This window comes from Impatiens glandulifera, chromosome 1, assembly GCF_907164915.1.
Source record: "Impatiens glandulifera chromosome 1, dImpGla2.1, whole genome shotgun sequence".
Taxonomy (NCBI): Eukaryota; Viridiplantae; Streptophyta; class Magnoliopsida; order Ericales; family Balsaminaceae; genus Impatiens; species Impatiens glandulifera.
Window position 1 is genome coordinate 9,576,229 of NC_061862.1, and position 24,016 is coordinate 9,600,244.

Consider the following 24,016-nt stretch of genomic DNA (forward strand, 5'->3'; position numbering starts at 1 on the left):
TATGTATTTGCAAATTGGCAAAGGACAAATAATTATTTTAAAAAGTTATTCATTAAACCCAAAATGTTATTTGATTTTATTTTAATTCGGATTTCAATAATATTATTTCTAAGGTCGCATATAAATTATTTATTCTTTGTTTAAATTGTTAAAAAAAATTAAAAAAATATTAATTAAACTCAATGACATAATGATAGTAGTTTAAGTCTAACTATAAAAAATAATATAAAAGTACAAACGATCAAAATGCCACAAAATACACTCAATTTGGAAAACAATAATTAAAATATATGTCAAAATATATAGAGGGGGAGAATTAGTGAAATCTTATTGATTATAACTTTCTTCATACCTTGGGGAAAAGCATAAAAAAACGACTTGAATGGCATGATCTTTTCGTCACCCCAAAATGAAAAGGGCGATCTCGTAGTTCTTGTTATGTGAAGATGGCGTTGTTAGGTGTTCTATTTTTTTCCATCGAGGTCAAACCTAAACTTATGCTCGAGAGATAGCTGTCCATAAATTGATAAGGGAGATATGATTTCTCGAGAAGAGAGGAGTTGCGGCCATTCCCTCCGGACCACCCAGTGAATCGAGAGTACCGTCAAACAAATATTAAAAAAATAGTGTTAATGAGCTCGGAAACCTCTCGTATCGTTGTAATACTAGTGTTGTAAAGTAAACGAATTGGTCGAGTGTGATCATTCAATCACGTATAATTATTTTTTAGTCAAATAGTACAAAAAGATAACTAAAGTTCGATCTGAAACCAACCGACAAATTCGATTGAGAATCTCATTACCTTTGAAAAGATTTTGCACACATTAATTCTTAATTATTTTTGTTTGATTTTCTTTCCACATTGTTATACTTTCATTTCATACTATCAACTTTAAAATTTAAAACTTAAGAAGAAACATAGATATGGGAAGATTGAATTATTTAGTTGTCCACAACACAACAATGGCAGCAAATCTCTTTCTCCCCTTCCTCACAAACCGGTTCAAAACTAGTCCACCCATTCCCATCTTCCGACGTGTCAAACATGTGGACAGCCGACGTCAGCCTTGGTATCTCTCCAGGTGTCCTATATCCAGTCAGCAAGTACAACTGGGTCCCAATCGGAGCTATCGTTAAATACTTATGTTCAATCGGCGGCCAGTCCCCATATGGAGTCACCGGAGAAGAAAACGGCTGCAAATGAGACCCATCAACAGCTTCCCATATCCTAAGTTTCTCATCATAAACTTCAAAATGTCCCTTCCAAGCTTTCAAACAATCGCCGGGGCTAAACAATTTCAATCCAATCGCCACTATTTGATAAGGAGGAACATCCAATTCCCACATTCTCGATTCAAACGTCCACGTTTCATCTTCAGCGTTATACACTTCACCCGAACTTCGATCCATCGTGAAAGGACCCGACGATGTCTGCCCATCAACTCTCTGAGCAAACCCACCAAAGACATGGAATTTTCCTTGTAGAGTCACACCTGCACATTTATATCTCGTCGCGTTCATCGCCGGCATTGGTTTCCATTCATCTTTGATAGGGTCGTAAAATTCGGCGGACGAAATTCCTCTGGCGAAACCGATTCTGGATTGTCCGCCGGCGACGAAGATTTTTCCGTCGATGACGGAACAGGCGAAGTCGAATCGAGCGTTTGATAATGGAGAACAATGGGTCCATGTTTTGGTGGTGATGTTGAAACGCAGAACGCAGGTAAGGACTTGTAGAGGTAGTAAAGCAATACCATCTGGTTCTTGGAGTATAACTTTACTGCATTTCAATCCACCGATTATGAAGATGGAATCGGCCAAGGAAACCATGGCGAAACATTTCCTTATTTCGTTGGGAAGTAATCCTGGGATTTCGGTGATTCGATCCCAGTAATTGGTAGATGGGTCGTAACGCTCTATCCAGTTTGATATGTTGGTTCTTGCGGCTGGATCTCTGCCGCAAAATGAAAGATAGATTTGTTTTTGTTTGGTCGGAGATGAAACGGAACCCATTGGAGTTGAAGGGAGCTACTTAATTTCTGAATTCTGAGAGTGTGAAGAAGGGAATTTGTGGAAGTTGGAAATGGGAAATTTATAGGAGGGAGTTTAACCGTTTAACGGTGATTACAAGGTGTTTCTTTCTCGTACATGGAGTTGTGTTGGAAAGATCTATGTTTGGTTTTGTTCATTTTTAGGAGAAACCAATAGAGAAGAAGAGAAGAAAATAAGACAAAACAACAATTAAAAGCATTCCATATTTGATCTCTTGGAAGCAAAAACAAAAGAGAATATCATCATGAAACTTAAAACTATGTTCTTGGTTGTTCATCTGAGAACCTAGGAAGCTGGACAAGGGAATTCACTCGAGTAACGCCTTCCAGACCCGACCAGTTCTTGTCTTCAGCAGCTCTTTCGGTCACTTCTTTGTAAGGATCATTTTCTTCGGAGCATCTAACAGTACAATTTCTTTGAAGAGACGGCATGGACCTACTCTGTTCCTCATTCTCATCTTCATCCTCAGACTCATCTGAACCTTTCGCAATTTGATCATCACACTCATTAGAATCCATTTTTCCATCCAAAAACAAACAAACAACTGCACAATCATCCATTTTCGATGTCGGGTATTTGGTTTTCCATTCACGAGCAGCAGACTCAACAACCGTCTTAGCAGCACTGGACCTGTTTGGAACCGACGCTACTATGTTCGCTACTTCTTCATTGCTTAGTACATCCCATACCTGCAATATTCAAGACCACAAAAATCAAATATCCTGCTGGGGAGAAGAGAATAGAAGACTTGGGTTTTATTTTTACCCCATCAGATGCAAGAACCACGAATTCATCTTGTTCATTAAGAACCCTGTGATAAAATTCAGGAGTGGAAATGACACCATAGTCCTTAAGACAGAAATCACCGAACGCCCTGGCCATAGCCAAACCAGGGGCGTCGTCAAATGGGAGCCAAACCCGAGTCACTTCCGGCTCGTCTTCCATAGCAAACACCCTTCCTTTACATTGCTTAATCCTTTCTGCTTCTCCTGTTTCATAATTCATACTTGTGAATATTATATATGTTTTGCAACAAATATCAAGAAAGAAAGAAATCATACATACTTGGCAAGTTAGGCTTTAGATCAACAGACAACTGAAACGCAGAGATTGAACCGTCTATATCTCTGGAACCGAGGATTGCTCGCGAATCCCCTATATATCCAATGTAAAGATTTAAACCCTGTTTCAGAATGGTGATGGCAGTGCTACCACTGCAAAAACAATCCAAATTAGGATGTGTTCTCAACTCTTTATCCATTGATTTGTAAGCTTTAAGAAACGCTTCTCCCCAAATCGAAGACGATTCCACATTACTATCATCTGGATCAACAACATCCTTAGCATTGCAACAAGTAGCTAAATGCCCATTCTGCACTGATCCACGAGTCCTCAACAAAGACATCAGCTTCAATGGCAATTTATCCCTCACTCTCCTCGCAACAAGATGCCCATATGGACCGTGCCCATCAAACACGCCGCAAAATATAGTGTCTTCAGACATAAAATCCTTAAAAGATCCAAAAACAAAATGTCAGCTATAATTTGCTGCAGACACAAGCAAGAAGAATGAAAATGAAAATGAATTGATACCTCCCAAACAATCATGGCATCCTGATTAACTCCCTTCCGACCTTGTTGAGTAAAAACGGAAGAAGATTTGCTCTTTCCATTAGAGCATACCCGATTGGGAATGGACGAGAGATTCTTAAACTTATTAACATTGTTGGAAAGTTTCTTAACATCTCTGCAACGCCTAAATAACATACCGAAACAAGAAGGAGAGATCATCTCATCTTCTCTTCTGCTGATATCACCCATTTCTTGAACAGATCTAATTGAAAGAGAAGCTAATCAATCAAGGATTAAAACCCAGATAGAAAAGCGAATCAATAATTAATCAATTTTATATTGAATAGTTTTTTAATATCATCAAAACAATCACATGAGTTCTAAGATGTATAGTTGTATTATGCATGTGACTTAAGATTATAAAATATGATCAGATGGGTCTGATTCTTTGTCCTCTAATCAATAATAAAGCATCTTAGTATAATAATAAAAACCCATGTCTATACATCGCATTGAAAAGACACAAACCCACAAAGAAAAGAATGATATAACAGTAAAATGGTAAGACAGAAAGTGCAGTACCAGTCAAATCCTTCTCGAATTCATGGAGATCGATAAAAATACTGTCTTTTCCTGCTAAGAAAGACTAATCTGTGTTTGAATCGAAGTGAAGATTCTGGAGAGTGTAAGAAAATGTCGCATCGATGATGGGTAATAAAAGGGGAAGTGGGGATGAAAGCAAATTGAAGATCAAATGGAAAACGTGAACTGGGAAAGCATGAGTAACCGTTCAAGCATAAATGCGTCCAATACTCAACGGCAGTGAGAATAAGAAGAAGATGAAGAAAGAAGAAATGCGTGCATTCATGGAGAAAGCAAAGCAAAGCAGAGCAAAGGCAAAAGGGGGTAAAAAGAGATTTTGCAATTTGACAGGAAAAGCATGGTCCACGGTCCCCCTTCCACTATGTAAGGCTGGCTATGTTTGATTCACCAAAATTAATTTAATTTAATTTAATTTAAACTGATTTTTTCTGTATTTATAAATTAAATTAAATACATATTTTTGGGTATATTATGCATTTATAACCAAGAAAAAAAACAATAATTTATAAAATTATTAAATAAATTTGAAAATGAACAAGCACCAATTTTGTGTCAGCGGTCAGCTGGTTTCTCGGACTTTGCCCCGTCGTCTACCGCCATGTCAGGGAAGTGTTGAACTTTTTTTAATTTATATAAACTAGTCAAAATTAAAATAAATTATAAATACTATTTCAAGGAAAAAATATTATAGATTATTACCATAATCTACTACAGGATTGTTTTATAATATATTTATAATATATTTCAAGATAAGCTATATAGAAAAAACAACTAATTAAAGCCTTTGTTCTCTAAAGTTTTTTATTTTAATTTTTATCAAATTAATTTTCTAATTAATCATTTTTTATTCATTACATCACTCATTTCATTAACTAAAATATCAAATTATCCTTTAATTTAAATTATTATTTTATATTTTATTTATATATACTCATACTTTTATCTTTTTACCAAAACTAATCATTACATTCTCAAAATTATTACCCATCATTAAATTTTTCTCTCTCTTAATTTTTAAAAAAATCTCATAACCGAACAAGGCCTAAGTTATTATTGTGATTTTATTATATAGTTTATATTGTTTCTTATATATTTATTTAAATTTGCTTATGGTTGGTTGATATATATATATATATGTGTGTGTTTGGTCAATTCTTTATAATTTATTTAAAAATTATTATTTTCTCACCATTATCATTGAAATAATTTTTAAAAATTGATAAAAATGAAAAAAGAAAAAAGGAAAGTGATTCTATTTTTTATTTGATAGGACAAATGAATTAAACAAAACTTTTTAAAGTGAAAAATGAATGAAAAAAATGATTTTTGATCAATTTTAGATTAAGCTAAAAAATAATTGAACATTTTTTTATAATTGATTTTGATAAAATACTTTTTTTTAACAAAAAAAAAATAAAGTTAAAATTTTCTCTTGATTTTTAGTCATTTATATATATTGATTTAAAATTTAAGAAGTTAATATAATAGTTTATTGTCATGACTTAATTGCCTTACATATTAAAACGAGCCAACGTTCTCAAAAGTTTTTGAAAATCATACAGAAAAAATAAAATAAATTTGTGATCCAACTAAAATAATTTCCATCACGGGATTCATGGCTAATTGTCTATTTAAATAAAATAAAATTATGTAATTCATATTAAAAAGATTTAAGACAATTTCCTGATCTCGTTAAAATAATTTACTAAGTCAAAACAAAATTATATTCAAATGATCTTATTTAACTCTAATATTCCAATATCAAATAACCATCAACTTTATCATTATTAGGCTATGTTTGAAACGGCTTATCTGATTTTAAACCAAATAGATATAATATTAATATCTCATCAGTAATCATTTCTTTAATCTTTCAAATAAAAAATTAAAAGATCAAAAATATTATTTCATTCTTTATAACATTTTAATACGTGAGAATGTCATTTGACACAATTAACCCAAATAAACTATTTTTTATATCCAATAATCTTTTATAAAAGAATAGATTATTAAAAAAAGAACTCCACAATCAAACAACTGCTGATATTATGGTGTAAGTAATGTAAATAAATTAATATACCATGATCTTTAATAACTATTATTTTTATATTAAATTATCAATTAAAATATAAATTTTAATTTGAAAAACATTCAAATTGTTCATTACAATAACTATTTTTCAATATATATATATATATATATATATATATACTAAAATGAAGTTAATATATTTATGTAACATAGACCAACTTATTTTTCTTTCTAAAAATCATATTCATTTTGTGATGCGGTGCGAGTTGAAGAGGCGTTTATGCGAAAGTTGCAGCATCCGAAAATATCTCGCAAGTGTCAGATTTCGACGATTGCCTAGTGTTTTTCGGGCGGAAACGTTTAGGGGCTTAAAATCGCATTTTTTATTAGTTTTGGGTGTTTTTTGCAATTTATTAAAAGTTGTTTATTTCTTTTGCAAGCTAGGGTTTGAGTATTTAAAGGATCTTAAAACACTTTGTTAGGGGAAGATTATTAATCAGAAAACGAGGTTTCCTCAATATCTATCGACTTTCGGTATTCGTAAGAATCAACGAATCTTGATAAAGATTCATCCTAGCCACGCACGCTGCATCAGTTGGTATCAGTTTCCAGTCGACCCTGAGGTATGCCGCCCCGAAGACAGCCGCGCAACCCTACCCCTGGTGCTGATGATGGTGACCTTGCTGAGTTGCGACGTGAAAACGCTGAGTTTCGCCGTGATAACGACGATTTGAGGCGGCAGGTTGAATGGTTGACGCAACGGATGGATGCATCTATGCACATGCACCACCCTGAAGATGATGTTACGATGACAGATGAAAACCCTCTCGGTGGTCTTCGGAATCGATCCCCTGAACGCCCCAATCCTCGCTGGGAGCAGGCTTTCAGGGTGGACATCCCTAAGTTCGATGGTAGTCTATCACCGGAAGAGTTTATTGATTGGCTTTCTCAGGTTGAAGAGATTCTGGATTTCAAGGAAGTTCCTGCAGATCGTCGTGTACCCCTTGTTACGATCCGCTTACATGGTCGTGCACAAGCATGGTGGCAGCAGTTGAAACAGACACGTGTTCGTCATGGTAAGGCAAAGCTCACGAATTGGGACAAATTCAGGAAGCATATTAGGGCTGCGTTTCTACCATATAATTACGAACGTAACCTGTACCAGCGGTTCCAGAATCTTCGTCAGGGTTCTCGTTCCGTGGATGACTATTCCACTGAGTTTTACACCTTTGTGGCTCGTGTTGACCTGTCTGAGTCCCCTCTCCAATTGGTTTCTCGCTATATTGGTGGCCTCCGCCTCCAGTTGCAGGATATTTTGAATATGTTTGATCCCTTGACTGTTTCTGAGGCACATCAGCGTGCTTCACAGGCTGAGAAACAGCTAGCCAGGCGCGGTTCGGGTAGCTTTGGAAAACAGGTTGTCCCCACTAGTGGCATTGGTTCTTCTTCCCAGCCGGCCCATCCCACCCCAGCCCCCCCTCGCGGCACTACAGCCCCCCCGCAGGGACGTCCCGGTGGCTTGCGTTGTTTCAATTGTGGTGAAGTTGGCCATCGCCAAGCAGAGTGTCGCAACCCAAAGTCCACCAATCGTGGTCTTTTTACTGAGGTGGGTGATCCTGACTCTGCTCTTCCTTCAGATTCAGCGCCAGTGTATGATGTTTATGATGATGAGGCAGCGGAGGAGTATGTTTCTGGTGATGTTGGCCCCCTTTTGGTGATTCGTCGATCATGTTTAACCCCTCGTGCTCCTGACAACGAGTGGTTACGTAATAATCTGTTCCATTCCACTTGTACCATCGGTGGCAAAGTTTGCACCTTCATCATTGATGCTGGGAGTTGTGAGAATGTGATTTCTGAGGTTGCAGTTTCGAAGCTGGGTCTGTCCACTGAACCTCACCCCAAGCCTTATCGTCTGTCCTGGCTGAGTCAAGATTGTGTTGATGCCAAATCAGCCCAAGAAGGGTGCTGCCCCCACTCATCATGCGCCCCCCCTACCACCTTGTTGTCTCGGGGTCCTTTTCAGACCGCCATGGTCGAATCGGGCATGGTGTTTGCTCCATTTTGTTCGCTGATTACCTGTGGTGCTAGTTCTGAGGTGCCTATTCCAGTGCAGCCGCTGTTACAGGAGTTTGCAGATGTTTTTCCTGAGAATCTGCCTTGTGCCTTGCCTCCTTTGCGTGATATCCAGCATCACATTGACTTGGTTCCAGGTGCTGCCCTACCCAACCGTCCTCATTACCGCATGAGTCCCAAAGAACATGAAGAGTTGCGTAGACAGGTGGAGGACTTGCTGGCTAAGGGACACATTCGAGAAAGCCTTAGTCCCTGTGCTGTCCCGGCCCTTCTTACCCCAAAAAAGGATGGGTTCCTTTTCCGTGGTGTGCAGCTGTGCATTCCAGATTGCAGCCTGCGTTTGAGGATGATTCAGGAACTCCACAAAGAAGGCCATGTTGGGCGTGATCGTACCTTTCAGCTTCTTGCAGCTTCTTATTTCTGGCCTTCGATGCGCAAAGAGGTGGGGCGTTTTGTTGCTCGTTGTCGTGTTTGTCAGTTGGCTAAGGGCGCTTCGACTAATGCCGGGTTATACTTGCCTCTGCCTATTCCCACTCAACCATGGTCTGATGTCAGTATGGATTTTGTCCTTGGGCTGCCACGTACCCAGCGTGGTTCTGATTCGATTTTTGTGGTGGTTGACCGATTCTCGAAGATGGTTCATTTCATTCCCTGCAAGAAAACCTCTGATGCTGTGGCTGTTGCACAGCTTTATTTCAGGGATGTGTATCGCCTTCATGGACTTCCTGCCTCCATAGTTTCTGATCGGGACACTCGCTTTGTGAGTCACTTTTGGAGGAGTCTTTGGCGTTTGGTTAATACTCAGCTGAATTTTAGCAGTGCCTATCACCCGCAAACTGATGGCCAAACTGAAGTTGTTAATAGGTCTTTGGGGAACCTTCTGCGCAGTTTAATTGGGGATCATCCTAAGGCTTGGGATCTGAAGCTGCCTCAGGCCGAGTTTGCTCACAATCATGCTGTTAATCGCTCCACTGGTTTCAGTCCTTTCCATGTGATTTACGGGCTGTCTCCGCGTGCTCCTCTTGATTTGTTAGCGCTGCCCAGCAAGGTGCGTCCTCATTCCACTGCTGCGGATTTTGTTGGTCAGTTGGCTCAGGTTCATCAGACCACTCATGACCGCTTGGTTGCTGCTACTGCCAAGTACAAGGAGAAGGCTGATTCGAGAAGGCGTGCTGTTGATTTTGAAGTTGGTGACTTTGTGTGGGCTATTCTGACTAAGGATCGTTTTCCAGCTCATGAATATAGCAAGCTTGCTGCTAAGAAGATTGGTCCTGTTGAGATTGTGGAGAAGATCAACCCCAATGCTTATCGTTTACGCCTTCCCAGCCATGTGCGTACCTCTGATGTGTTCAATGTGAAGCATCTTGTTCCTTTTGTGGGTGAGTCTTCTTCTGATGAGGATGATGCGGTTCCAGATTCGAGGACGAATCTTTTCTACCCTGGGGGGAATGATGCGGTGCGAGTTGAAGAGGCGTTTATGCGAAAGTTGCAGCATCCGAAAATATCTCGCAAGTGTCAGATTTCGACGATTGCCTAGTGTTTTTCGGGCGGAAACGTTTAGGGGCTTAAAATCGCATTTTTTATTAGTTTTGGGTGTTTTTTGCAATTTATTAAAAGTTGTTTATTTCTTTTGCAAGCTAGGGTTTGAGTATTTAAAGGATCTTAAAACACTTTGTTAGGGGAAGATTATTAATCAGAAAACGAGGTTTCCTCAATATCTATCGACTTTCGGTATTCGTAAGAATCAACGAATCTTGATAAAGATTCATCCTAGCCACGCACGCTGCATCATTTTGTTTTTATCCTCCTATGACTTCATGTCTCATTTTTTTTCTACCATTCATATTTGAGTTTGTGTTATATTTTGTTCGGTCTAACATCTTGTTTAGTTGGATCAATTTTTTCTCCTAAATTTTTATAATCTGAATAATATCCTTATCATTTTGTGGATCGTTTGTTATATAAATCTGTCAAATGTTTTAGTGATGTTTTTTCAAGTTCGTGTACATCCCTTATTTTAGCAACAAATGAGATTAGATTGTGAGATATGGATTGTTTATCTTATGTTCAATAAAGAGTTTTTGATTTTTGTAATCTATTTTATATATTTTGTCTATGATTCAGCAATCTCAAAATTTCTTTTTGATCGGATCAAATAAAATGCTAATCTTTCATTTGGAGACTCTTTTACATTTATTATTCTTTTATTTGTACGAATTTTTCATTATTTTAACAATATATAATATATGTAGATGGTTAGTGAATTTTTTCGATATTCTTTATTGTTAGGATTGGTGATGAGTATGTTAATAACAAGTTTAATCCAATTAAAGATAAAAAAAGATTAAAGAATTAATGTTAGAAAAAAAATTCAAAATAAAAGAGTTAATCTTATTAATTGATTTTGAATCCAGAATGTAAATATAATTGTCATGTCCTTGATCCAAGTAGTGATTCATGGTTTGAAAATGCCATCAAAGGAGCTTGGGAGAAAACACAACAGTTGGTATAATAAAGGAAGAAGATACAAGTTAATTTAAATTCATGGTTGCCTATCCAACGGTGGCAATTGGGGTAACCATTGTACATCTTTTTTTTATTTTCCTAAATCTCTAATTTTCTATATTTTTGTTCTCAAATTAGGTTGCCGAAAAGAATATTTTAGTTTTTCAGTTATAAGTGTTTCTTGTAAATCTTTGGGTATCTTCTTGTAACTTCGCTGTTTAATAATAGTGAATAGATCAGTCTTGACAAGTGGATATAGGCATTTTGCTAAATTACTATCAAAATCTTATGTTGTTCCATTGTTATAATCTTTCTTGGTTTACTTATTTTATTCTTAAAATATTTTTTTTTAAAAAAAATCTGTATTAAATATTATTTGTAAGTTTAGTTAGTTTGTACATTGTTTAGTCGTCCAAGTATGACAACCTATTGCACCTCTTCCTCGACACTTACCAACTCACGAGTAATGATAAATTTCACCGTCACTCAAAAAAAATTTCCGTTCCCTTTTTTATTCATCCTTATAAAACTCAAACAAATTCGTATTTAAAGTCGTACTCAAACAATTTCAAAATGTTTGAATCTTTTTCATTAAATATTTAAATATTAACGTGAGCCCACTTGTAAGAGAGATCACCACAAAAATCCAATTGGGCCTCCTTCATTCATCTAATTGATTTGATGATAAGATAAGCCCACGTGTCACAAACCCAATTCCCCAAAATCTTTTCTAAGTTCAACTCTTTTTCTCTTCTATCACAAAAAAAAATGGCTTCTTCTTCTCCCCCTCTGATCGCTCCTTCATCAATAAACGTCAAATCCCTGACCTCTATCAGATTCTCCAGGCCCACTCCACCGTCCATCGCAACATCAAAAATTCAATCTCCAATCTCAACCACACAAAAACCCTTCAACCGCCGAGATTTCCTTTCTCTCTCCCTCGTCGCCGCCGGCGCCGGAATTATATCTCTTCCCGCCGCTCCAGCCATTGCAAGCTCAACAGATGAGTACGTGAAAGAGACAAAAGAGGTAATAGAGAAGGTTCGGTCTACAATAAGCTTAGAAAAGGGCGACCCAAATGTGGCCGACGCCGTCGCCGGTCTTAGAGAGACATCAAATTATTGGGTTTCGAAATATCGAAAAGAAAAGGACTTGCTTGGGAAACCTTCTTTCAGAGATATGTACTCTGCTCTTAATGCAGTTTCTGGACATTACATAAGTTTTGGACCGACGGCGCCGATTCCGGCGAAGAGGAGAGCAAGGATTTTGGAAGAGATGGAGACTGCTGAAAAAGCTCTGGTAAGAGGAAGATAAAGAAAAAAGATACCCTTCTTAAAACAAAAGTTGTCAAATTAATACCTCAAACACTACTCTAGAGTTGCTTTTTTTTCATATTTGGTTGATATTAAAGATATCAATTTAAAACCCTTCGGCCAAAATCGAATTGTCCTGATTTGACGATTTTTCTTTAAAACCGAACAATGATGGAGCAGAGATGATATTTGTGTCTCACGCTCTTATCCCACGATTATATCCGGAACACTATAAATATAATTAAATATATTAAATCACTAATATATTTATTTATTCACTATATTTTATAAAAATAATAAGTATATTTTGTTATAATAATATAAAATTTTAATATATTATATTTTAAAAATTATTTATATAATTTTTAAATTTTTTTAAAAATATTTTATTATTTGTGCCTACAAGATTTTTCGAAACCGAAGAAGACGGGAGACTAAAAAAAATAAATGCATTCCGTTATGAACCGTCCCATTATCCTTATACTCCTCCCTAATTGATATGGGTAGTGGTATTGAATTATAAATAATTAATTGGTTACGACAGAAAAAGGGAACACAAAGTCAACTTAGATGGTAATGGTCTTATTCTATGAGCACCGTCACTAATGATGGAGTTAAATATACTTAAACTTTCGTTTTCCAATATGAATTAATTCTAAATTACTCATTTTGATTTAGATAAGATTATTGAAAGTTTGAAACACAAGTTGTCGGTTTAAAGTTTAGACCATTACAATCTTATCATGTACTACAATTAATTTATTAACAAATTGTAACACGTTTATGATAACATATTACAAAGTTTAAGTATTTTTTTAGTTTGTTATATTAAATAATAAAATGAATGTCAAGTATGAAATACTCTTTAAACAAATATATTATTATTATTTTTATTTATTTTTTAAAATTATACCGATAAACCATTATAATAATTTTTTCATTTAACACGTTTTAAGTGAAAATTGTAATTTTTTTTTAAAACCTCTCTTACCATTTTAGTGTAATTATAAATAACCCTTCACTTGAATTATAAAAAAAATTATTTAAAATATTAAATATATAATAATATCATTCTATACATATAATTTTAAAATAAATATAAAACATTAAATACAATATTTTACCCTTTCACCAGATTACAACAATTATTAATCTTTTATTATATAAAATTTTCTCCAATTTAATGAAATCAACACTATCCAGTGAAAATTGAAAATAAAACTAAGTTTTGCACTTGATTACTAGTTTAATTTAAGACTTCAATACAAATTGAACATATTTTTTTTATCAATTAAACAAGACTCATGATAGTTTTTATTATAGTGAATTAATAGTTTCTCTTTTGTCTTTTTTTTACAGTTTCACTTGGTTCAGCTAAATCTAACAGCACCTTATAACAAATAAAACATCTGTTAATTTTTGTAATATTGCTCACCTCATATTTATGTTAAAGTTGTATAATTTAAAGAATGAAAATAAATAATATTAAAGATTAGCATAATATTGAAATGAACATAAAATAAAATATAAAAAATAATATAATATATATAAATAAATTTAATTTAAAAAAATGTTGATGGGGTTGATTTTAAAGATATGAATATTGTATTGGTAAAAAAAATTAAATAATATTAATATATAATAATTATTATTTTTTAAATAAAAGAATATTTTGTTAAATAAATTAAGTGATGTGATGAGTGATAATGAATGAAATAATATTTGATTATGTTGAATTTATAATAAATTAACATAAGAAGCTCTTAGTCGGTAATTAAATAATTCATTTGGACTTATTTAAATAATTTTGTTTGTTACGATTTTTTGTTTTAAAATAATCATAATTTTTTATTTTATTTTTTGAATGACTCTTACCATCTTAACGTATTAACGTAGTAATTAATTATTATGGTTAATTATAAATAATCAATCCCACTTAAATTATCAAAATTTGTTTAAAATATTAAATATATTATAATATCATTCTATACATATAATTTTAAAATAAATATAAAAAATCAAATACAATATTTTACCCTTTCACCAAATTACAACAATTATTAATCTTTTATTATATTAGTTTTTTTTTTTTTTTTTATCTTTTTCCAATTTAATGAAATTAACACTATCCCTACAATTATAAACCACAATTTAATTAAGACTTGCTTAGTGAAAATAACATAAAACTAAGTTTTGCACTTGATTTACTAGTTTAATTCAAGACTTTAATAAAAATCGAACCTAATTTTTTTTATTAATTCAACAGGACTCTAATAGTTGATATTATAGTGAATTAATAGTTTCTCTTTTGTCTTTTTATTTTGTCTTTTTATTATTTACAGTTTCACTTGGTTTAGATAAATCTAACAACACCTTGTAACAAATAAAACAAATGTTAATTTTTGTAATATTGCTCCCCTCATATTTATGATAAAAGTTCTATAATTTAAAGAAAGAAAATAAATAATATTCAAGAATAGCATCATATTGAAATGGACATAAAATAAAATATAAAAAACAATATATAATATATATATGTTGAGACATTTTAGAACTTGTTCCAATTTTTTAAAAAATAAATTTTATTATTTTTAAAAAATATTGATGTGCATGATTTTGAAGATTTGAATTTTTTTATAATAATACTTCAATTTATTAAACGACAAAAACATTACACGAAAAGAAAATAAATAAAAATAAAATATAAAACACAAAAAAAAATAAAAATTAAAAATAAAAAACGTTACTAAATAGGTTATCGAGCTCGTAAGTTCTCGAGAAGAACAGTTAACTCCCCGACATACTCTATCGGTTTTCCTAAATTAATCTCAGAAAACATCATAATAATAACATTATGAATGATACGCATCGAACGTCTACGATCAGTGAAAATTCGACGATTTCTTTCCAACCAAATAATCTACCAAAAAATAATTGGGATGATAACTCAATTATGTAGGTCTTCCATATTAGTCGCATCAATTCAAATTTCCTAACAACTATCCAAAGACTTGTGCATCACCCAATGAATCTCAGTGATACTGCACAAAAGACTTCAGATACTAATCACCCCTCGACATTGCAAAAATAAGTGAGTTGTTGATTCAACCTCCTCATGACATATACGACAACGACTAACCATAATACAACATTTTTCATGCACATATCATCCATAAGAATTTCAACGCGAATAACGCTTCATCAAAAAACGAGATCTTGAATAGAATCTGTGACTCTCAAAGTTTCTCCCAATAAAAATTATATAAACTTCTATTAGCGAACAACTTGTAGCAATGTCTCACATGAAAACTTTCCATGTTTTGTTAGCGCATAATGTCTTGTACAAACGGGGACCGTTGTTTGCGAAAAAATAATATTTTTCAGTAACTACCCAAAGACTCAATGTTAGATTAAGTTAAATAAAGAAAAAAGGAAAATTATTTAATTAAGATTAAATAGGAATTAATTAATTAAGTTGAATTAAGAAAAACGATTTAATTGAACTTAGGATAATTAATATCAATACGACATAGTTTTGATGATGCATTAATTATTGAATAAAACTACGTTATGCAAATGTTTTATGTGCAAGAAGCGTAAGCAGACGACTCACTTCAAACAGTAGAGTTGAAAAAGCGCTATCAGTCGTCTCACTTTAAACAATAGAGTTGAAGAAGCGCTAACAGCCGACTTGCTTCAAACAATAGAGTTGAAGAAGCGCTAACAACCGACTTTCTTTAAACAATAGAGTTGAAGAAGCACTGTCAGTCGTCTTACTTCCAACAACAAAGCTGTCTTCAACACGATAACAGTCAACTTACTTCAAACAGCAGTCTTGCTTTAGCAGTAGTCTAATTCAGCAGTGCAAGGCTTTATTTAGTATGGAGAAATCAGTCCAGACTTGGGCTTGCATATTGGACATTCAAGAGGCTCTCAAGAGGAGAGAGCTGGTTACAACAGTCGCTAAAGGGCGTGATTTGCTCCCTATTCTTCGTCAAAGGGAGGCAAACTACGACCATTTGGAGAGGACAACTTAGCTGGACGGTAGGGTCAACATCCGTCTGTAGCAAATCCTAGATTCCTACAGTTCAATTGCCTTATCTTTCATTCATGGCACGGAATCCTCCAGGATGACTGAGCAACAAAGGAGGAAGTCTTGGGCAGTGCTGAACTGTCCAGATGTTGAAGAACAACTGTCCTTTGTTGAAAAGTTGTCATCTCCTCTTGCTAAGAAGCAGCCTCTTCTTGCTGTAGAGTAGTCGCCTCTTCTTGCTGCTGAGCAACCGTCTTTCCCTACCGTTGAGCAGCAGGAGCTTCCGTTGATTGAAGAGTATGCGCCTCTTCAAAATGTTGAGGAACTATTCTTGTTAGGAATTTCAAGTTGAATAATACTTTCCTATTGAAATCAATTGATCTGATTAATTTCACAAGTCAACAAAATCATACTAGCAGATCAGCAAAGTAATAAAGAACACCAGATTTACGTGGAAAATCCTTTCAATACAAAGGGTAAAAACCACGGGGCAAAACCAACAGATTTCACTAATCAGTAAGAAACCGATACAATTGTTCTTCTCAACTTTAAACCTAAAGTTGAAGTATACATACAGAGAAACTAATTTCATTCAAACCCAAACAAATCTAGGTTTGAGAAAACATGAAATTCCCTTTACAAATAAGAGAGAAATGAACGTGAGGGTAATCAAGACAAAGGAGGTGATACTCCGTTCTCCTTCTCTTCTTCTTCCTCTATATCTTATTCTCTTCTTCTTCCTCTGTATTTTCTTCACTCTATTTCTCTTGATCTCTTCACAGAACTCTCACTGAAAAATTGTGGTAGAGAGAGAAACAAAATTAGGGTTTATTTGGTTTTTATATTGCCTAATTGGGCTGGACCCATAAGGCCCAACAATCTCCCCCTCCAGCCCACGGAGAGAGGCACACCGATCTTCAAGTCATCACTTGGTATTCACGCCGACAAGCCAACAACAAAGCTCAAACTTGTCTTTTGGAACTATCTTCGTAAACATGTCTGATGGATTCTTATCAGTGTGAATTTTCTTTAGCTTCATCTGCTGGCTTTCTATTGCATCTCTTAACCAATGAAATCTCACATCAATATGCTTAGTTCTGGAATGATATGTAGCATTCTTGCTCAAATCTATAGCACTCTGGCTATCACAGAAAACAATTGCATCTTCTTGTTGCATACCAAACTCCAAGAGAAATCTAATCAACCACAATAGCTCTTTACCAGCTTCAGTGGCTGCAATGTATTCTGCTTCTGTGGTTGACAAAGCCACACATTTCTGCAATTTGGATTGCCATGACACGGCTCCCCCTGCAAAAGTAAACACATAACCTAAAGTAGATTTTCTGTGATCCAGAATCAGTGTAACCTTCTAGTACATGTTCACCATTTCCAAAACTCAAACACAAATTGGAAGTGCCTCTTAGATATCTAAGAATCCATTTCACTACTTCCCAATGTTGTTTTCCTGGATTATAAAAGAATCTGCTTACCACATCGACTGCATAAGCTATATCTGGCCTAGTGCAAACCATTGCATACATCAAACTCCCTACAGCTGAGGAGTATGGCACACTTGACATTTCATCCTTTTCTTTTTCTGTTGATGGACACAACTTCTTGCTCAATTTTAAATGGCTAGGAAGTGGACAACTTACTTTCTTTGCTCCTTGCATGTTGAATCTTTCAAGCACCCTTTCAATGTACTTCTCTTGTGACAACCAAAGTCTCTTAGCCTTTCTGTCACGAGTAATCTTCATGCCCAATATCTGGCGTGCTTGACCCATGTCTTTCATTTCAAATGTCTTGGACATCTCTTTCTTCAACATAGCTATAAACAGAGCATCCTGTCCTGCAATCAACATATCATCAACATAAAGTAAAAGGATTATAAATTTTCCATTAGAAAATCTTTTGAAGAAAACACATGGATCTGCCTTGGTTTTCTGGTACCCATGACTCATCATAAAGGAGTCAAATTTCTTGTACAACTGTCTCGGGGCTTGTTTTAAACCATATAGACTCTTCTTCAATTTGCAAACCATGTTCTCTTTTTCTTTCACTTCAAATCCCTCTGGTTGCACCATATAGATCTTTTCTTCAAGGTTACCATGAAGGAATGCAGTTTTTACATCAAGTTGTTCAAGTTCAAGATCTAGGCCAGATACTAGACCTAACACTGCACGAATGGAAGTCATCTTTACCACTGGTGAGAAAATTTCCTCAAAGTCGATGCCCTGTTTTTGTCCAAAACCCTTTACAACCAGTCGGGCTTTGTACTTCATAAGTTCTCCATTTTCATCCCTCTTTATCTTGAACACCCATTTATTTCTCAAGGCCTTTCTGCCCTTAGGAAGCTCCACAAGCTCATATGTGTCATTTTCTTGCAATGACTTCATCTCGTCTTTCATTTCATCCTGCCACTTAACTTTGTCTTTATGAGCTTGTGCCTCCTGAAAACTTTCTGGCTCTCCTTCTTCTATCAACAGGATATACTCTGAAGAAGGGTATCTTTTAGAAGGTTTGTGCTCTCTTTCTGATCTTCTTACTTGAGGCTCTTCTGGCTCCACTTGATGATGTTGCTCCCCCTGCATAGAAGCATCATTAACAATATCATCATCATTACTACCATTCATGTCAGAGGTTTCTTCAGCAACTTCTTCATCATGTTCATCTTCATTTGTTACTGCTGACTGTACATATGAAGGAACTGGTATGAGTTCTATGAACTCATCAACCCTCTCTGAATTCTCGTTGATTTCTGGACTTATCCCTGTCTGACCTTCAAAGAACACAACATCTCTACACCTGACAATTCTCTTCTTTTCTGAGTCCCATAACCTGTACCCAAATTCTTCATTTCCATATCCAAGGAAAATACATGGAGTTGCTTTATCATCTAACTTGGATCTTTGTTCCTTTGGAATATGCACATATGATTTGCATCCAAACACCCTTAGATGTGAGTATGAAACATTCTTCTTAGACCATACTGTTTCTGGTATCTCGAATTTCAAAGGAACAGATGGCGACCTGTTTATGAGATAGAAGGCTGTGCGAACTGCTTCTCCCCAAAACTGTTTTGGTAACTTTGCCATCTTCAGCATGCATCTCACCTTTTCTACAATGGTGCGATTCATTCTCTCAGCCACACCATTGTGCTGCGGAGTTCCAGGCACTGTCTTCTCATGTCGAATACCATATTTGGTACAGTATGCTTTAAATTCCTTGGAGGTATACTCTCCCCCGTTATTAGAGCGAAGACATTTCAGCTTACTGTCTGTCTCTCTTTCTACCATGACATGGAACTCTTGAAAGTAATTGAATACCTGGTCTTTTTTTCTCTTAAAATAAACCCACACCTTTCTAGACACATCATCAATAAATGTTAAAAAATATCAATTGCCACCCAATGACTCCACTTCAAAAGGACCACACACATCAGAATAAATCAAGTCTAACGCATTATGTTTTCTTTCTGATGTCTGACTAAAAGAGACTCGATGTTGCTTACCAAATGGGCAGTAGTCGCATAGATCCAGAACCTCATCTTTGGTTGAGGGGATGTGCAGCTTCCTCACCAGAATTTGCATCCCTTTCTCACTCATGTGGCCAAGGCGTTGATGCCACAGATTTAGAGAGCTTTCAGCTTGTACTGCATTCAAATCATCTTTGAGTACCTGCACATGTGTTCTGTACAATGAGTGCCACGACTTCCCTTTTGCTACAACCATTGATCCTTTGCTGAGTTTCCATTCACCACCACCAAGATAATGCTTGAATCCATCTTTGTCCAATGCATCACCTGATATCAAATTTAGACGCAAATCAGAAATATGTCGCACATCTTTCAGTGTTAACCGATGCCCCTGTCCTGTCTGCAAATAAATGTCACCAATACCCACAATGCTTGAGTGACTAGTATTACCCATCTTCACTGTACCAAGATCTCCAGCATTGTACGTGGTGAAGAACTCTTTATTCGGTGTAGCATGATAGCAAGCACCTATATCAACTATCCACTCAACTCCTTGGTGATCTTCTACATGTAGATATTGTTCCTTTTTACAAGAAAGAATAACTACATCCTCCGTAGTTACTGTGGCTGTGGTATTTCTGTTTTCATCATCTTTCTTCTGATTTTTGCCTTCATTTTGTAGTCTTTTCCAGGCTCTACAATTTTTCTTCATGTGACCTTCTTTACCACAGTGATAACATTCTCTTCCCTTAGATTTTGATCTGTCTCTTAACCTGCTATGGCCTCTTGATTGTTGTCGGTGTTCAGCTCTTCCCCTGTTCTCTGTGACTAGGGCCTGTGCACTATTTGTATTAGTTGACTTCCTTCTTTTTTCCTCATTGAACAATCTGCTAGTAACTATACTCATAGTAATCACACCATTTGGAGCTGCATTACTAACTGTCACAACCAATGTCTCCTAACTGTTAGGCAATGATCCCAATAGCAATAAGTCTTGTAACTCATCTTCTAAGGTCATCTCCATCACTGATAATTGATTAATCAAGCTCTGGAACTCGTTTAAATGCTCAGCAACACCTATGCCTTCTCTGAATTTCAGATTTACCAACTTTCGGATCAGAAACGCTTTGTTACCTGCCGTTTTCTGCTCATACAATGACTCTAACTTCTTCCATAGCTCATGAGCACTTTTCTCACTTGCTACATGGTGATAAACACTATCATCAAGCCATTGTCTGATTGTGCCGACTACTTTCCGGTTCAGTTTTATCCAATCAGCTTCAACCATCTCTTTTGGCTTTGCACTATCTCCTTCAACTGGCTCATACAGATCCTTACAATAAAGGATGTCCTCCATTTTGGATTTCCAAATCTGCCAGTTATTGTTTGTCAGCCTGATCATAGTGCTATTGCCTTCTATCTGAACCTGAGAAAAGCACTCTTCAATAGAAAGTAAACCTAACAGCTTTGATACCACTTGTTAGGAATTTCGAGTTGAATAATACTTTCCTATTGAAATCAATTGATCTGATTAATTTCACAAGTCAACCAAATCATACTAGCAGATCAGCAAAGTAATAAAGAACACCAGATTTACGTGGAAAACCCTCTCAACACAGAGGGTAAAAAACCACGGGGCAAAATCAACAGATTTCACTAATCAGTAAGAAACCGATACAATTGTTCTTCTCAACTTTAAACTTAAAGTTGAGGTATACATACAGAGAAACTAATTTCATTCAAACCCAAACAAATCTAGGTTTGAGAAAACATGAAATTCCCTTTACAAATAAGAGAGAAATGAACCTGAGGGTAATCAAGACAAAGAAGGTGATACTCTGTTCTCCTTCTCTTCTTCTTCCTCTATATCTTCTTCTCTTCTTCTTCCTCTGTATTTTCTTCACTCTGTTTATCTTGATCTCTTCACAGAACTCTCACTGAAAAATTGTGGTAGAGAGAAAAACAAAATTAGGGTTTATTTGGTTTTTATATTGCCTAATTGGGCTGGACCCATAAGGCCCAACACTATTGCGCTCCTCTACTGCTAAGGAGCCCTCTCCTACTCCTAAGTAACTTTCTTTCCTTACTCCTGAAAAACAATTGTCTCAGGGTGCTGTGGAGATCTCTTCAGATTCTGAACTGGAAATCAGTTTGACATCCAAGAAGCTCTCCTTTACATCTGAGTAGCAGTCTCTTCCTTCTGAGAAGCACTCCACTCACTCTTTTGAACCATCTGCAATTATTAATGATATATGTACAGGAACAGTTTCCCAAACTAACCTTGTTTGGCGTTCACTTTCTCAAACTAACCTAGTTTGTTCATTTATTCCCAAACTAACCTAGTTTACTATTCAAACTCATTTATTTTTTTATTTTTTATTTTTTATTTTTTTACATTTCAAATTTATTATAGATATATATATTTAAATTATTATTTATATAAATTAAATTATTTATATTTTGATATATATTTTAAATTATTATTTTTATAAATTTAATTATTTATATTTTGATATATAATTTTAATTATTTTTTTTATAAACTTAATTATTCATATTTTAATATAAATATTTAATTGTTCATTAACTTAAGACATATTTTTTTACGACCTTAAGTTAGAAATACAACATATTAAAAATTGATAAAAAATTTATTGTGAAATTATATCACAATGAAAAGTCAAAATTATTTTAATAAAAGACAACCCAACAAATATAAATAATAATTTGAATGAAAAGTTGTCAAAATTATTTTAATAAAAGACAACTCAACAAATATAAATAATAATTTGAATGAAAAGTTGTCAAAATTATTTTAATAAAAGACAACCCAATAAATATAAATAATAATTTGAACGAAAAGTTGTCAAAATTATTTTAATAAAAGACAACCCAATAAATATAAATAATAATTTGAATAGTAAAATAAATAAATTTATGGGGATGAAAATCATACTGCCACATATATATATATATATGTAAATATATATATATATATAATAAATTTGAAATGTAAATATATATATATATATATTAAAATATAAATAATTAAATTTATAAAAAAATAATTTAAATTATATATCGAAATATAAATAATCAAATTTATAAAAATAATAATTTAAAATATATATTAAAATATAAATAATTTAGTTTATATAAATAATAATTTAAATATATATATCTATATATATATAATAAATTTGAAATGTAAAAAAAAAATAAAAAAAAATAAAAATTAAAAAACTGAGTTTGAATAGTAAACTAGGTTAGTTTGGGAATAAATGAACAAACTAGGTTAGTTTGGGAAAGTGAACGCCAAACAAGGTTAGTTTGGGAAACTGTTCTATGTACAGACATTCAAGGGGTTGAGGACCTATCTCAAGCGCTGATAAAGGTGTCTACTCCTCGGGCATCTTCCTTCTCTAAAAATCCAGCGCCGTCTGCAATCTAGGAAAGTATTCATATCTCATCTCTTTAGACGCTTCCTGCCCGTTCTCAAATAAAATAGTCGGCTCCTCATTCTCTAAAGGAGTCATCTCATGGAACGGTGGATCTTCGATCTCTTTAGGACGTCATCGCTCCCCTACAACTGAGTGTTGTCGCTATTTTCAGAGAACTGGAATCAATCAAGCAAGAGTCGGCTGCCAACTCAAAAGCTTCGGCTTCGGCGCTGGATCAAATCCTTAGCCAAGTGACGAGCAGTTCTATTGAGGTGTCGATCATCCGGGATTCGATGACTAGGCTGAAGTCCATCCTACTTAAGACCAACTGCGATCAAGACGTTGAACTCTCAACGAAAATCGACACCCTCGGCTTTCAGCTTGTCGAAATGACAAACCACCTTAAGACTACAGCGATTGAACATAGTGATGATGCTAATGCTGTTAAAAAGGGGGGAAGTAGTCAGCTGACGAGCATTCGAGGGGGAAGATCAGGCGAAAGTCTGAACGAGGAGGAAGAGAGCCTGGATTTGGACGAGGAGGAAGAGGAGGAGGCTGAGAAAGACTCCTTTTCGACTAAAGGAAGAATAATTATTTTTTTTGATAATTTGTACATTTTGCTTATATGAAAATTTATAATTTTTCCTTAATTCTCTGACCTTCTTACTTAGTTTTAACATCATCAAAAATGTGAATTTGTTAGATTAAGTTAAATAAAGAAAAAGAGAAAATTATTTAATTAATATTAAATATGAATTAATTAATTAGGTTAATTGAACTTAGGATATTTAATATCAATACGACATAGTTTTGATGATGCGCTGATTATTGAATAAAACTAAGTTATGTAAAGGTTTTATATACAGGAAGCGCGAGCAGACGACTCACTTCAAACAACAGAGTTAAAGAGGCGATGTCAG

General features: G+C 34.7%; 3 protein-coding genes across 3 annotated transcripts; 1 reads left to right on the plus strand and 2 right to left on the minus strand.

Moving 5' to 3' along the window:
- Nucleotides 1–942: 942 nt before the first annotated feature.
- LOC124942147 (gigaxonin-like) lies at nucleotides 943–2,013 on the minus strand. The gene has a single exon (XM_047482615.1). The coding sequence runs from the start codon at nucleotides 2,011–2,013 to the stop codon at nucleotides 943–945; it is 1,071 nt and encodes a 356-aa protein (XP_047338571.1).
- A 212-nt stretch (nucleotides 2,014–2,225) lies between these two features.
- LOC124920756 (probable protein phosphatase 2C 52) lies at nucleotides 2,226–4,516 on the minus strand. Its single transcript, XM_047461308.1, has 5 exons — nucleotides 4,207–4,516; nucleotides 3,646–3,886; nucleotides 3,118–3,562; nucleotides 2,818–3,041; nucleotides 2,226–2,741 (listed from the first exon to the last, which is right to left on the minus strand). The coding sequence occupies exons 2-5, from the start codon at nucleotides 3,871–3,873 to the stop codon at nucleotides 2,310–2,312; spliced, it is 1,329 nt and encodes a 442-aa protein (XP_047317264.1). The 5' UTR covers nucleotides 3,874–3,886; nucleotides 4,207–4,516; the 3' UTR covers nucleotides 2,226–2,309.
- A 7,058-nt stretch (nucleotides 4,517–11,574) lies between these two features.
- LOC124921787 (photosystem II repair protein PSB27-H1, chloroplastic-like) lies at nucleotides 11,575–12,303 on the plus strand. The gene has a single exon (XM_047462490.1). It carries the CDS (start codon nucleotides 11,605–11,607, stop codon nucleotides 12,148–12,150), a length of 546 nt encoding a protein of 181 aa, XP_047318446.1. The 5' UTR covers nucleotides 11,575–11,604; the 3' UTR covers nucleotides 12,151–12,303.
- The last annotated feature ends 11,713 nt before the right edge of the window (nucleotides 12,304–24,016 follow it).

Excerpts from the sequence above, each read along its gene's own strand:
- LOC124921787 (XM_047462490.1), top strand. The coding sequence starts at position 11,605 with ATGGCTTCTTCTTCTCCCCCTCTGATCGCTCCTTCATCAATAAACGTC.
- LOC124942147 (XM_047482615.1), bottom strand. The coding sequence starts at position 2,013 with ATGGGTTCCGTTTCATCTCCGACCAAACAAAAACAAATCTATCTTTCA.
- LOC124920756 (XM_047461308.1), bottom strand. The coding sequence starts at position 3,873 with ATGGGTGATATCAGCAGAAGAGAAGATGAGATGATCTCTCCTTCTTGT. Across the intron at positions 3,042-3,117 it reads TCTAAAGCCTAACTTGCCAA|GAGAAGCAGAAAGGATTAAG; the intron begins GTATGTATGATT and ends ATTATGAAACAG. Across the intron at positions 2,742-2,817 it reads TGGTTCTTGCATCTGATGGG|GTATGGGATGTACTAAGCAA; the intron begins GTAAAAATAAAA and ends TGAATATTGCAG.